The sequence below is a fragment of the Phyllopteryx taeniolatus genome, chromosome 19 (assembly GCF_024500385.1).
Source record: "Phyllopteryx taeniolatus isolate TA_2022b chromosome 19, UOR_Ptae_1.2, whole genome shotgun sequence".
Taxonomy (NCBI): Eukaryota; Metazoa; Chordata; class Actinopteri; order Syngnathiformes; family Syngnathidae; genus Phyllopteryx; species Phyllopteryx taeniolatus.
Genome location: NC_084520.1, coordinates 2,503,577 through 2,518,617, shown reverse-complemented (window position 1 = coordinate 2,518,617; position 15,041 = coordinate 2,503,577). Strand labels below are relative to the sequence as shown.

At 45.2% G+C, this 15,041-nt stretch overlaps 1 protein-coding gene across 22 annotated transcripts in view; it reads right to left on the bottom strand.

Moving 5' to 3' along the window:
• Positions 1–15,041, bottom strand: part of llgl2 (LLGL scribble cell polarity complex component 2) — a 137,209-nt gene that overhangs the window by 103,410 nt on the left and 18,758 nt on the right. For all 22 annotated transcript variants that reach the window (XR_009785640.1, XR_009785639.1, XR_009785641.1 and 19 more), the window contains exons 3-5: positions 9,351–9,448; positions 7,851–7,932; positions 7,577–7,692 (exon numbers count right to left, since the gene is read on the bottom strand). Coding sequence is in view for 10 of the 22 variants with exons in the window: in XM_061756011.1 (XP_061611995.1) it covers positions 7,577–7,692; positions 7,851–7,932; positions 9,351–9,448 (296 nt within the window). In the remaining 12 variants the exon portion in view is untranslated. The remainder of the gene's footprint in view (positions 1–7,576; positions 7,693–7,850; positions 7,933–9,350; positions 9,449–15,041) is intronic.

Below are 15,041 nucleotides of genomic sequence, written 5' to 3'. Positions count from 1 at the left end.
ATTGGTAATTAGCTGGCACGGTGGATGACTGGTTAGCACATCTGCTTCACAGTTCTGGGAACCGGGGTTCAAATCCCGGCCCCGCCTGTGTGGAGTTAGTATGTTCTCCCCATGCCTGGGTGGGTTTTCTCAGGGCACTCCGGTTTCCTCCCACATCCCCAAAACATGCGTGGTAGGTTAATTGAAGACTCTAAATTACCCATAGGTGTGAATGTGAGTGCGAATGGTTGTTTGTTTATATGTGCCTTGTGATTGGCTGGCGACCGGTTCAGGGTGTACCCCGCCTTCCGCCCGAAGATAGCAGGGATAGGCTCCAGCAGCCCGCGACCCTAGTGAGGATAAGCGGTAAGGAAAATGGATGGATGGATAGATTGTTAATTAACTAGTGTAACGCTGTGATATTGTATAGCAAGAGTGTGTTTTGTTTTTATGAAGTAGTGAGAATGAGGCCGAGAGCCTTGAATGGGAAAAGCTACTGATAACACAATAGATTCCATTGGGGGGGAAAAAGGAGAAAACGAGGCTGCTCAAAATCTTAGAATAGTGCAACTCAACGTTCAGACTAAATAAGATGATTAATTGGATTACGTTATTAGATTGGGATAATTATCAGTGTGCATTCAAAGTTAAATATAGTACAATTTTGAAAATTTCAACATCAAACAGATATTGAATTTTTAAAAGGATTGTTATATGCTACAACCTGCAGTCATGACTTTGTGTTGTCTGTGTGTTTTGTTTTTTCACGTGTTGTTTGTGTGTTTATGCACAGCTGTGTGTCTTATGCGCACATTTCTCTGACGAAGCAACCTTCAGCGCAATCACAAGAATGTATGCCTTTTGCTCATCTGTCACCGTACAGCTAATTGGGGAACTTTTTTGTTTAACTCTGTCAAAGAACAGATTTTTCACAACACGCATACGTCCTTACGAATTGAACTTCATGTGCAATATTCTTTTCCGCTGCCTGGACTTTTCCCAAGTCCTAAGTTAAATCCCACCGTTTGGGCTACCAGCAAATATAGGGTTAATCAGGAACTATCCTCCGATTCAATTGAACCTAAACTGCCCATCCACCAACACTGCCAGCATCCACTTCGCATGGATGTTGTTGACGATATTTGTCCAGGATTGTCCAGTAAATCGATACCCATTGGGCTAAATTCCATCCGTATTAACCTCTTTTTAGTTGTCATGAATGTTTTTGTTTTTCTTGCTAAAGTGAGCATGGGTGGGATGATGTGTCACTTTATAAAAAGGGGGTGGGGGTGATGTCTGGAGTCATTTGTTTTAGTTTTCTTCTCTTCTTTTTGTTTTGTTGATTTTGTTTTTGGTTTTGTCTTGTTTTGTGCTCTGGAGTACAAAGGATTGTTTTATTTTAACACGTCATTTGACACATCATTGATTGCCACAAAATCTGTATTTATAGATTCACTTAGAGCCAATTCAATAGGCTGCAAACACAGCACCGATATTGGATATGGTACTTCGCACAGTTCCAGAGATTTATTGAAGATCTGTCTGAAGACTGGAGCGAGCTGGTCCACGCAGGCTTTGAAGCAGGATGGGGACACAAGGTCTGGGCCTGCCGCTTTGTTATTCTTTTGTTGTTTGAAGATGCGTCTCACATCCTCTTTGTGGATGGTCAACCCAGAAGTGTGATTGTGGTGAGGCTGTGTGAAAGTGTCCTTTTCAAATCTGCAGTAGAAGCTGTTCAAGTCATTGGCTAGAACTTTGCTCATGTTCCGGGGGAGGCGGGGGACATCGAGTCCGAGTGGACCATGTTCCGCTCCTCCATTGCTGAGGTGGCCGACCGGAGCTGTGGCCGTAAGGTGGTCGGTGCCAGTCGTGGCGGCAATCCCCAAACCCGCTGAAGGAGTCCTATCAGGCCTTTTTGGCCTGTGGGACTCCTGAAGCAGCTGATGGGTACCGGCTGGCCAAGCGGAATGCAGCTTTGGTGGTCGCTGAAACAAAAACTCAGGCATGGGAGGAGTTTGGTGAGGCCATGGAGAAAGACTTCCGGACGGCTTCGAGGAAATTCTGATCCACCATCTGGCATCTCAGGAGGGGGAAGCAGTGCACCATTAACACTGTGTATATTGGGATGGGGCGCTGCTGACCTCGACTCGGGACGTTGTGAGTCGGTGGGGAGAATACTTCGAAGACCTCCTCAATTCCACCGACACGCCTTACCATGATGGAGCAGCCTGGGTTCTCTGAGGCAGGCTCTACTATCTTTGGGGTTGAGGTCACAGAGGTGGTTAAAAAGCTGCTCGGTGGCAAGGCTGTCGGTTAACACGCCTCTGCAGCATCTCATGGACATCGGGGACAGTGCCTTTGGATTGGCAGAATGGGGTGGTGGTCCCACTTTTTAAGAAGAGGGACCGGAGGGTGTGTTCCAACTATAGGGGGATCACACTCCTCAGCCTCCCTGGTAAGGTCTATTCAGGGGTGCTGGAGAGGAGGGTCCGTCGGGAAGTTGAATCTTCAGGAGGAGCAGTGTGGTTTTCGTCCTGGCCGTGGAACAGTGGACCAGCTCTACACCCTCGGCAGGGTCCTCGAGGGTGCATGGGAGTTCGCCCAACCAGTCTACATGTGTTTTGTGGACTTGTAGAAGGCGTTCGTCCGTGTCCCTCGGGGGGGGGGGTCCTGAACCCCCTGATACGGGCTGTTCGGTCCCTGTACGACCGGAGTCAGAGTTTGGTCCGCATTGCCGGCAGTAAGGCTGCCCTTTGTCACCGATTCTGTTCATAACTTTTATGGACAGAATTTCTAGGTGCAGCCGAGGCATAGAGGGGGTCCGGTTTGGTGGCCTCAGTATTTCATCTCTGCTTTTTGCAGATGATGCGGTTCCGTTGGCTTCATCATGCAGTGACCTACAACTCTCACTGGAGCAGTTCTCAGCTGAGTGTGAAGCGGCAGGGATGAGAATCAGCACCTCCAAATCTGAGACCATGGCCCTCAGTCGGAAAAGGGTGGCATGCCCTCTCCAGGTCGGGGATGAGATCCTGCCCCAAGCGGAGGAGTTCAAGTATCTTGGGGTCTTGTTCACGAGTGAGGGAAGAATGGAACGGGAGATCAACAGGCGGATCGGTAAAGCGTCTGCAGTGACGGACTTTGTACCGGTCGGTTGTGGTAAAGAAGGAGCTAAGCCGAAAGGCGAAGCTCTTGATTTACCGGTCGATCTACGTTCCTGCCCTCGCTTATAGTCACGAGCTGTGGGTCGTGACCGAAAGAACAAGATCCCGGATACAAGTGGTCGAAATTAGTTTCCTCCGCAGGGTGTCCGGGCTCTCCCTTAGAGATAGGGTGAGAAGCTCGGTCATCTGGGAGGATCTCAGAGTAGAGCCGCTGCTCCTCCACATCGAGAGGAGCCAGATGAGGTGGCTGGGGCATCTAATTCGGATGCCTCCCGGACGCCTCCCTGGTGAGGTGTTCAGGTCATGTCCCACTGGGAGGAGACCCCGGGGACGACCCAGGACACGCTGGAGAGACTACATCATTCGGCTGGCCTGGGAACGCCTCAGGATCCCCCCGGAAGAGCTGGATGAAGTGGCTGGGGAGAGGGAAGTCTGGGGGTGCCTGTTAAAGCTACTGCCCCCGCGACCCGACCTCGGATAAGCGGTAGAAAATGGATGGATGGATGGAAAGCAGTGATCTGCACGAGGTTTGGCACGATATGCGTTATTTAGCGTAGTATAGCAGTAGTCTAAAATTGTATTTTCCCTGGTAGGACAGTCGATGTGCTGCTTGTATTTAGGGAGTTTGTGGTTGAGTTTAGCTTTGTAAAAGTCCCCGAGAATAATGAGGGGTGAATCTGGGTGTTTTTTTTGCCAATTTCGTTTACTTGTTCAGCGAGCGATAGCAGTGCGGCGTTCGTGTTAGCTTGAGGTGGGATGTAAACACCGGCGAGAATGAAAGATGCAAACTCACGCGGTGAGTAGAATAGCTTACAGTTAAAAAACAGCGACTCTAAATGCAGGCTGCAGTGTGTGCTGAGCTCCGTGACGTCCGTAGACCATTTTTCGTTGATATAGAAGCATATCCCGCCGCTTTTTGTTTTCCCCGATAACACCATGACGCGGTCTGCCCGGGAAGCATAACGGCGCCGTCGGGGACAGCCTCACAAAGCCAAGTCTCCGTAAAGCACAAGGGCGGGGAAATGTCCGAACTCTTTACTGGTCTTTATCAGAAGATGAAGCTGGTCCATTTTGTTGGGTAGGGAGCGTAGATTCGCGAGGAGGATCGACGGGAACGGCAATCTGTATCCTCTCATGCAGAGCTTCACTTGGATGCCGTCTCGCTTCCCTCTGTGGCGGCGCCTTCGCCTCCATGCCCCAAAGACCGCAGTTGCTGCCCCGGTGAGTAACTCGGGGAAAGAACTGAGCGGATTTGCGAAAGTTGGTGAAAGAAAGTCCGGGGTAGACTCCCTGATGTTTAGCAAGTCTTTGCTTGTGTAAGTGAGTCCCGTAATTTCCCCAAAGATGAACGAAAAACACAAAACATCGACAATACTAGAGAGCACATAACCGAGGCGTCCACACGGGTAGGAGCCATCTGAATCTGATTTTGGCCCGGAGAGGGCATTCCACCCTTTTCCGACTGAGGACCATGGTCTCAGAGGTGCTGATTCTCATCTCAGCCGCTTCACACTCTGCGAACTTCTCCAGTGAGAGTTGGAGATCACGGCTTGATGAAGCCAACAGAACCACAATCTGCAAAAAGCAGATATGCAATGCTGAGGCCACCAAACCGGACCCCCTCTACGCCTCGGCTGCGCCTAGAAATTCTTTCCATAAAAGTTCTGAACAGAATCGGTGACAAAGGGCAGCCTTGGCGTAGTCCAACCCTCACCGGAAACGAGTCCGACTTACTGCCAGCAATCTCATCCACCCCTGGTGCCTTGCCTCCGAGGAGCTTTTTAACCACCTCGGTGACCTTAACCCCAGAGATAGGAGAGCCCGCCTCACAGACCCCAGACTCTGCTTCCTCATGGGAAGGCGTGTCAGTGGACTTGAGGAGGTCTTCGAAATATTCTCCCCACCGACTCACAACGTCCGGAGTTGAAGTCAACAGTGCCCGATCCCCACTCTCCACAGTGTTGATGGTGCTTCCTGAGACGCCGGATGGTGGACCAGAATTTCCTCAAAGCCGTTCAGAAATCGTTCCCCATAGCCTCACCGAACTCCTCCCACGTCTGAGTTTTTGCCTCAGCAACCACCAAAGCTGCATTTCGCTTGGCCAGCCTGTACCCATCAGCTGCCTCAGGAGTCCCACAGGCCAAAAAAGCCCGATAGGACTCCTTCAGCTTGATGCCATCCCTCACCGCTGGTGTCCACCAACGGGTTCAGGGATTGCTGGCACGATAGGCACTGACTACCTTACGGCCACAGCTCCGGTTGGCCACGGAGGCGCGGAACATGGTCCACTCTGACTCAATGTCCCCCTCCTCCCCCGAGACGTGGGTGAAGTCCTACCGGAGGTAGGAGTTGAAACTCCTTCTGACAGGCGATTCTGCCAGACGTTCCCAGCAGACTCTCACAATACGTTTGGGCTTGCCAGGTCAGACTAGCATCTTCCCCCACCATCGAAACCAACACACCCCCAGGGGGTGAGCAGTTGACAGCTCCGCCCTCTCTTCACCCGAGTGTCCAAGACATGCGGCCAATGACACGACCAAAAAGTCGATCATCGAAATGCGACCTAGGGTGTCCTGGTACCAAATGCACGTGTGGACACCCTTTATTCTTGAACATGGTGTCCATGGTGAACACAGAAGTCCAATAACAGAACACCACTTGGGTTCGGATCGGGGGGCGGGGGGGTGGGCGGCGTTCCTCCCAATCACACCCCTCCAGGTCTCACAGTCTCTCCAGCACCCCCTCCAAGGACTCCAAAAAGGGCGGGTACTCTGAACTACTGTTTGATGCATAGACACTAACAACAGTCAGGACCCGTCCCCCCACTCAAAGGCGGAGGGAGGCTACCCTCTCGTCCACCGGGGTGAACCCCAATGTACAGGCGCCGAGCCGGGGGGCAATAATAAATATACCCACACCTGCTTGGCGCCTCTCACTATGAGCAACTCCAGAATGGAAGAGAGTCCAACCACTCTCAAAAGGACTGGTACCAGAGCCGAAGCTGTGTGTGGAGGCGAGCCAGACTATATCTAGTCAGAACTTCTCGACCTCGCACACCAGCTCGGGCTCCTTCCCTGCCACGTCCCTAGAGCCAGCTTCTGTAGCCGGGGATCAGATCGCCAAGGTCCCTGCCTTCGGTCACCGCCCAGCTCAAAATGTACCCGACCCCTATGGCCCATCCCACATGAGGCCATGGGAAGGGGGACCTATGTTACCCTTTCAGGATGTGCCCGGCCAGGCCCCATGGGTGCAGGTCTGGCCACCAGGCGCTCGCCTTTGAGCCCCACCTCCAGGCCTGGCTCCGGTGAACCGCGTCTGGGCAAGGGAAAACGCGATACAATTATTTTTCTCATCATAGGGGTCTTCTGTTTGCTCCAATCCAATTTAATCGCTAGTGACGTTTAAGTCTAGTTTACCAATTAAACGACACGAGGAAGTCACATGATCTCGAACAACGTCTTCTATTGGGTTTCCCGGGCATAGGTATTAACACCAGATAAGCCAGCCCGGCTAATCGACGTGCCTACATGGTGACCATGTTGGGAAGGAGCGACTCGTGTTTATATTTAGATGAAGACAAACAACAGCTTTCATGTATTGTAGTTGTAGTATTTGTCTGGCACTGTCTTCCCAAAAGTGGATATTTCAGCCAACTTCTAACTACAGAAAACACCCTGCGGTAAATTGAAGATTTTTTCTTGTTGTTTTGGCTGTGCATATTAGCCCACATTAGCCCTATTTTATCAGAAGTAACTGTAAAACATGTACCTCTTGGGATAAATCTAATCTCGCTCACACTGTACACACGCACGCACGCACACACAACACAGCAATACCAGAATTTGCACATTCACATTTTCACGCTCTTCTTCTTCTTCTTCTTCTTCTTCTTCTAATTAAAAAAATCAGAGGTTCATCACCATGTACTTAGTACTTGAGTAGTTTTTTCACTGTACTTTTTACTCTTACTCAAGTAATTACTTGGGGACTACTTTTTACTCTTACTCGAGACACATTATTGCCAAGTAACAGTACTCTTATTTGAGTACAATATTTGGCTATTCTACCCACCTCTAGTCCTAACCAACAAAGATTTAAACTTTAGAGTTGTCCGCAATATTTGAGAAAAATGGGGCTGATGTGTACATCAAAAAAGTCTTAGCTCTTGGTGTTAAGCTCATAAATAAAGGGGAGCAAAATCAAATGTTACACCTATATTTTTGTTCAGTATATTAAGAACAACGGTCCTTTGCAGTTTGAAGAAAAAGTATGAGGTGGTTCCTACAAGTTAGAAATTAAAACCAAAAAAGTCCTTTGTGAAGGGGAATTGAAGGGATCAAACCATTTTTTTAAATTCTGCCTTTAAAGACATTCATGTTCATCAAAGCCAAGTAGTCAACAAATTGCAGTCCGTGTCCATAATTTTAAAATTTTACCCAGGTGGACCAGTGAGAGTGAAGCGTCCTATCTCTAGAAGTTCTGAAAGTCCTGTGTGGGCTCTCAAAGTCCACATGTGCAAACTGTTGTCATCCAGTAGAGTCACCAGTTCAACCTAAACACAATGCATTGTATAATGTACATCTAATAATACAATCATATAATCATATCCCAAATAGAGTTTACAGTTATTATAAACAACTCTATATAAAAAAAAAAAAAAAGCGTCACCCATTGATAATGGTTTGAAAATATGCTGTGAAATTTCTGTACCTGGTGGGGGAGAAAGTGTATTTGTGTGACTGCGGCATTCTCATCATGGAGACCCATGAACTCCACACCTGGGGCTCCATATCTGCCCTTTGGTTATGGTAACACTAGATCACATTTAAATCACGTCATACAATCACATCTTAGAGCATTCCGAGTAGGGCTGCACAATATTTTGTTTCAGCATCGTCATCGGAATGTACGTGTGCGCGATAGTCACATCGCAGTGCAGTGTTGTACCTGAACGAGTTCAGTGACTCAACTGTAATATTTAAAGTGACCAGCAGAGGTACCTGTTTGGACATGCTAATAATAAAGAATGTACACGCTGCATTTCCTATTTCGCTCTTCAGAATGAAACTACTATAGGCAGGCATGCTGCAGCTGCTTGAGTACGCAAAGTGCATTCAGTGAATTTGTTTTGTAATATTGTTCATAATTGTAAAACTGGATTACTCGGAAAATTATTACTTGTTTCAGAATGCTTTAGTTAAAACACTGTATGATCACACTGTCACAATATGGACTTTCTTTTGTAATATAAGAGTAAATAAATTATTTTGTCAGCCATAGCTGCGAGGAATGCAGTTATCAATGTCCTTTCACCATCGTTCTTGTCAAACTGTGTTGCGTATTTTTGTCTGCACATTAAGAACTAAAGTCTTATTTTTGTTTTAATTCCTCATTTTAAAAAACACAATTCAAGCAACACGTTTTTTCTCATGTTTTTGAGATTGTAGGGTGAAAGCTGCAGCTGGACTAAGGTGGACTGAATGGGTGGCAACAATGGGGAAATGAAATGCCAGTATTTTGAGGGTAATAACACGTCAGCAACATATTGAGAATAAAAAAAATAAAAATAAAAAAAAAAGAAATATGAACTAATTCGTTTTTGGACCGGTGAACTTAGTTCAAAATGTTTTATTATTAACTATGAACTGAAGTACTTCATTTTTGGAACGATGAACTAAACTTTGAACTCGTTCGCATAGAAAATTTAATTTTACAACACTGATCCTTTATTATTTCACATTGCAATATATATCACAGGTTAAAAAAAAAAAAGCATAGTCATTTTTCCAATATCATGCAGCCAAAATTCTGAGGCACATGTCAGCATAAACAATCATTCACTGCCAGCCCTCACAGTAAAAATGGATACTTGACTTCTATAGCCGTAAATGGCAATGAATACAAATACCTCTACCAATATGACTTATTTTCCTTGGACAGGCATGTCACTATACTATACTTTCATTATATATTAATTAGACTGTACTATAGGGATCATTTATATACAGTAGTTCATGATTTAAATGTGTTTCTAAAATGTTTGGTCTCACTGCAAATTTCCCCTTTGTGGGAATAATACAGTAAAGGTTATCTTATGTTGACCAACGTCATGGGGGGAAAATAACCAATGACAATCACAAATAACAACTGCCTAGGTATACACTATTAGAACCTTTTCAGATGCATTAGAAACACTAATAAATAGGATACAATTTGATGGCTCCAGAACGTGTACCGATGGCCACCAGCTGGAGAGATGGACTGTAGCCCAGGGCGCTGGGCTGGTGGGGGAAGCCATGCTCCACAGTCTGGAGAGAAAATATTAGACATAAAGGGGAAGAATGAGGTGAACAGTGACAGCGAAAACTATCCTTTGAAAGTCTGAAAATAAATGGTTGAAAATAACACCTTAATTCAAGTGAATACATTTTCAGAGGACATACACGATATTGCCAAAAGTAATTGCTCACCTGCCTTGACTCACATATGATATCTCATTCTAAATCCATATGGTTTAATATGATGTTGTTCTACCCTTGGCAGCTGTAACAGTTTAAACTCTTGTGGGAAGGCTTTCAACAAGATTTAGAAGTGAGTTTATGGGAATTTTTGCCCATTCTACCAAGAGCATATTTGTGAGGTCACACACGAATGTTGGATGAGAAGGCCTGGCTCATTCTCCACTCGAAATCAACCCTTAGATGTTCTATCGGGTTGAGGTCTGGACTGTTCAAGTCAAGTTCATCCATAACAAATACTCTCATCATGTCTTTATGGACCTTGCTTTGTACACTGGTGCACAGACATGTTGGAACAGGAAGGCATAATCCCCAAACTCCTTTTCTTGGCATGCTGAAGCATTCAGTTCCTTTCACTTGAGCACAGGGGGCTAATATTTTGGACATTTCCAACTTTGCTGGAACAGTTTGGAGATGGCCACTCCATGTTCCAACATGACTATGCATCAGTGCACAAATCAAGATTCATAAACACATTCACTGCCAGCCGTTTCCTGAGCAGGGAACTCCTAGATTGCCAGGCATTTTCGAGCAATTACACTTATTTTCCAAGTCCCACAGAATATTATGTACTATGAGGATGTAAACACCAAAACCACTAAATGAAATATCAGACTCTCTCATCAAGGGAAAAAAACGTTTTTCTCTAGCTCATACCGTTCTTTAGTAATCAGCAATCAAATATAGGCTACTTTAAGCCAAACCTGTTTCTGGAAGAAAAAAAAACAAGAAAACAGCCTTTTTGTGAAAGCAGACACATGAAGCAGAACAATGACTTTGACATCAATATTTGTTTTCTTTTGTGAAAATCTCAAAGATTTGAACATAAAACAACACTGAGAAAGTAATTTCAACAGAATTATTTTTTATTTACAAGTACAACTATGTCCAGAATTTACATTAGACAAAAATGCATGAACAAATGGGGCTCCAAACTTGCACTTTGTCCCTCCAAATTCTCCTCCTCTACCGTTTGCTCAATAGTCCAGGTGTTTATTACCTTCCGCATAAAATCTAGCAAAGTTTGATCCACATATGGATTTTATTCTCCTGTTGGCAGTGAATGGGATCTTGTGTGGTTGTCATTCTCCTTGAAACCAGTCTCTACTTTTGCTTGAAGCACAACTTGTGCAGTTTAGAAATATAAAATTTCTAGTTCCGAAAGGTTTATTTTTTTTAAAGATTTTTTTCATTTTGTCTTCTCTCTTTTCCGCCATTATGTTTGTCTCTTCTCATTGTCTCTTGTACCCCGCCGCCCCGCCCCCTCCTTCTTCTTCGTCTGAGGGAGGGACGTTTACCTCAAGGCCTTGTCACCCTTTACAGGGTGCCAATCCTCATTGCAGTTATCCAGAGGCTTGACGATCACACACACACACTGCACAAGACCCTCCCCCACCCATCCCCGTTAAAAAACGCCATTGACGTCTTTGGACAGCATTGGCAAGGAATAAGTTAACCATATGGAGTTTTTTTTACCGAAATGTTGCAGCTTCTCTTCGTCGTTTTCAAAAAGCCACTACCTGAGTGGGTTAACCCCAAGCAATCTAGCACAAAGAATGTTTGCAGATCCAGTGTCAGCTTGTGAATGTTATTTATTGATGACATCAACACTATTGCGGATCGTAATAGAAAAAAAAATAATTTATCTGATCTGCCCTTTCCAGTCAAAAACCTGTTCCGCATGTTACTCTTGCCAGTGTCTGTCTTACTCTGCCCACAGGTGCCTCATATAAACAATTATAATATTGACGGCAGCTGTTCTGAACCGAAAAGGAGGGGCAACAAACAAATGAGATTTTCCATACATATATTTATTCCAAATAAAATTATTTTCACAAAAAAATCATGACCACGCATTTTCAAACAAACTTAAATAGACAAAATGATGAGTCCAATAAAATGTTGGCCTCAACATATACTATATAAAAATAAATAAATTTTCCTCACTGTCTGACATGAAATTAGACTAAATGTTTTAGGTAAGTTAGGATTAACAAAATTATTTCCATTTTCTAAATTCAAGAATAATGACAGAAGGATTTGTTTAGGTAATTTTTCATTAGTTTCTTCAAAGTCAGAAGTTTACCAACAGGAAGATTCCGACTGTATGCCTTTAAACAATTTGGGAAAACCTAGGTGTTGATGTCATTTCTTTGGATGCTTGTGATAGGTTTATTGACAACTATTTGAGTTAAGTACAGACAAACCTGTAGATGTATTTGAACCAGGTGCAACTGAAAAACTGCTTCTTTGTGTAACATCATGGGAAAGCCATAGGAAATCAGCCTAATAAATACCTGAATGTATGTAAGCTTCTGACTTTGAGGAAAGTCATGAAAAATTGCCAAAAAAAGTCCTCCTCTCATTATTCTGTCATTTGGCAAATACAAATAATTTTGGATAATCCTAATTGACCTAAAACATGAAAGCTTTAGTATAATTTTATATCAGACAGTGAGAAAAAAAAGTGTCTTTTCACAACCCCAATTCCAACGAAGTTGGGACGTTGTGTTAAACAAATAAAAACAGAACACAAAGATTTGCAAATCATGTTTAACCTATATATAATTGAATACACTACAAAGACAAGATATTTCATGTTCAAACTGATAAACGTTATTGTTTTTAGCAAATAATCATTAACTTAGAATTGTATGGCTGCAACACATTCCAAAAAAGCTGGGACAGGGTCATGTTTACCACTGTGTTACATCACCAACTCCTTATTTTAAAAAACTTATAACTTATTCATATGTTGTAATATTTGTCTAAATTTTTTTGTGTATGTTCCATGATGTAAGTAGCAAGTCTATTCTAGCAAACCAACGACTTTGGAAGAATTTGAAGGGCGAATACGAGAAGTTATGTCTTCCATCCCACAAGAGTTCCTTGTGAAATCAGTTAATGCGGTTCCCAGGCGGCTTGAGAAACTGGTGGCTAATGCTGGCGTCCATATCAAATTTTAAATAAAACTCCATACAATATACTTTCTTCTCATGTTCATTTGTTTTAAGAATTAGAGTTCCGAAAAAAATTACAAGTAGTTAAAAATAGGGAGTTACTTTTCAATCACCCGGTATATTTTTAGTGGCCACTTGAGAGAAAATGTTTTTATGTAAGTGCATAAAAATGACTTGGATCGCAGTACATAATTGTCAGCAGAGCTGATTTCTTGTAACAGACATTTTTAGAACCATTAAAATAAAAATGATGTGACAGTGATTGTCATGGGGTGACATCTTTGAATGTAAGGCACATAATTTTGCTGAGAATCTTATAAACTTTAAGCTTAATAAATCTCATGATAAAACAAAAGGTATCCTTTAAATCTTTAATTTGATATCATAAAAAATATATAGTTTAAGTACAACCCCAATTCCAATGAAGTTGGGACGTTGTTAAACAAATAAAAACAAAATACAAATCATGTTCAACTTATATTTTATTGAATACACTACAAAGATGATATTTCATGTTCAAACTGATCAACTATTGTTTTTAGCAAATAATCATTAACTTTGAATTTTATGGCTATTTTGGCAGTATTGCTGATGTAATCTGAATTGTCCTTTAAATTACCTAGATTCTTCTAAAATAACATTTTTGGTTTACATATTGAGTACATTAATCGACAGCAAAACACGTTAGTGTCACAGAGTGACAGGCTTGTCAGGGACAGATTGCGCATGAAGTATATCTTAGACAGTATTCAAGGGGCAGCATTATATGACATCTGCTGATTTACAGATATTTGAAGAACACAATTTACTGGTAAAACTCTGCCGATTCAATAACTTACCCAAGACCCATCCATCCATTCTCTACCGCTTATCCGGGTCGGGTCGCGGGGGCAGTAGCTTCAGCAGGGACGCCCAGACTACCCTCTCCCCAGCCACTTCATCCAGCTCTTCCGGGGGGATCCCGAGGCGTTCCCAGGCCAGCCGAAGGATGTAGTCTCTCCAGCGCGTCCTGGGTCGTCCCCGGGGTCTCCTCCCGGTGGGACATGCCCGGAACACCTCACCAGGGAGGCGTCCGGGAGGCATCCGAATCAGATGCCCCAGCCACCTCATCTGGCTCCTCTCAATGCGGAGGAGTAGCGGCTCTACTCTGAGATCCTCCCGGATGACCGAGCTTCTCACCCTATCTCTAAGGGAGAGCCCGGACACCCTGCGGAGGAAACTCATTTCGGCCGCTTGTATCCGGGATCTTGTTCTTTCGGTCACGACCCACAGCTCATGACCATAGGTGAGGGTAGGAACGAAGATCGACCGGTAAATTGAGAGCTTCGCCTTTCGGCTTAGCTCTTTCTTTACCACAACGGACCGATACAAAGTCCGCATCACTGCAGACGCTGCACCGATCCGCTTGTCGATCTCCCGTTCCATTCTTCCCTCACTCGTGAACAAGACCCCAAGATACTTGAATTCCTCCACTTGGGGCAGGATCTCATCCCCGACCTGGAGATGGCATGCCACCCTTTCCCGACTGAGGACCATGGTCTCAGATTTGGAGGTGCTGATTCTCATCCCAGCCGCTTCACACTCGGCTGCGAACTGCTCCAATGAGAGTTGGAGGTCACGGCTTGATGAAGCCAACAGAACCACATCATCTGCAAAAAGCAGAGATGCAATACTGAGGCCACCAAAGCGGACCCCCTCTACGCCTCGGCTGCGCCTAGAAATTCTGTCCATAAAAGTTATGAACAGAATCGGCGACAAAGGGCAGCCTTGGCGGAGTCCAACCCTCACCGGGAACGAGTCCGACTTACTGCCGGATATGCGGACCAAACTCTGACTCCGGTCGTACAGGGACCGAACAGCCCGTATCAGGGGGTTCGGTACCCCATACTCCCGAAGCACTCTCCACAGGACTCCCCGAGGGACACGGTCGAACGCCTTCTCCAAGTCCACAAAACACATGTAGACTGGTTGGGCGAACTCCCATGCACCCTCGAGGACCCTGCCGAGGGTGTAGAGCTGGTCCACTGTTCCACGGCCAGGACGAAAACCACACTGCTCCTCCTGAATCTGAGATTCGACTTCCCGACGGACCCTCCTCTCCAGCACCCCTGAATAGACCTTACCAGGGAGGCTGAGCAGTGTGATCCCCCTGTAGTTGGAACACACCCTCCGGTCCCCCTTCTTAAAAAGGGGGACCACCACCCCAGTCTGCCAATCCAGAGGCACTGTCCCCGATGTCCACGCGATGTTGCAGAGGCGTGTCAACCAGGACAGCCCCACAACATCCAGAGCCTTTAGGAACTCCGGGCGAATCTCATCCACCCCCGGGGCCCTGCCACCGAGGAGCTTTTTAACTACCTCGGTGACCTCAAACCCAGAGATAGGAGAGCCCGCCTCAGAGAACCCACACTCTGCTTCCCCAT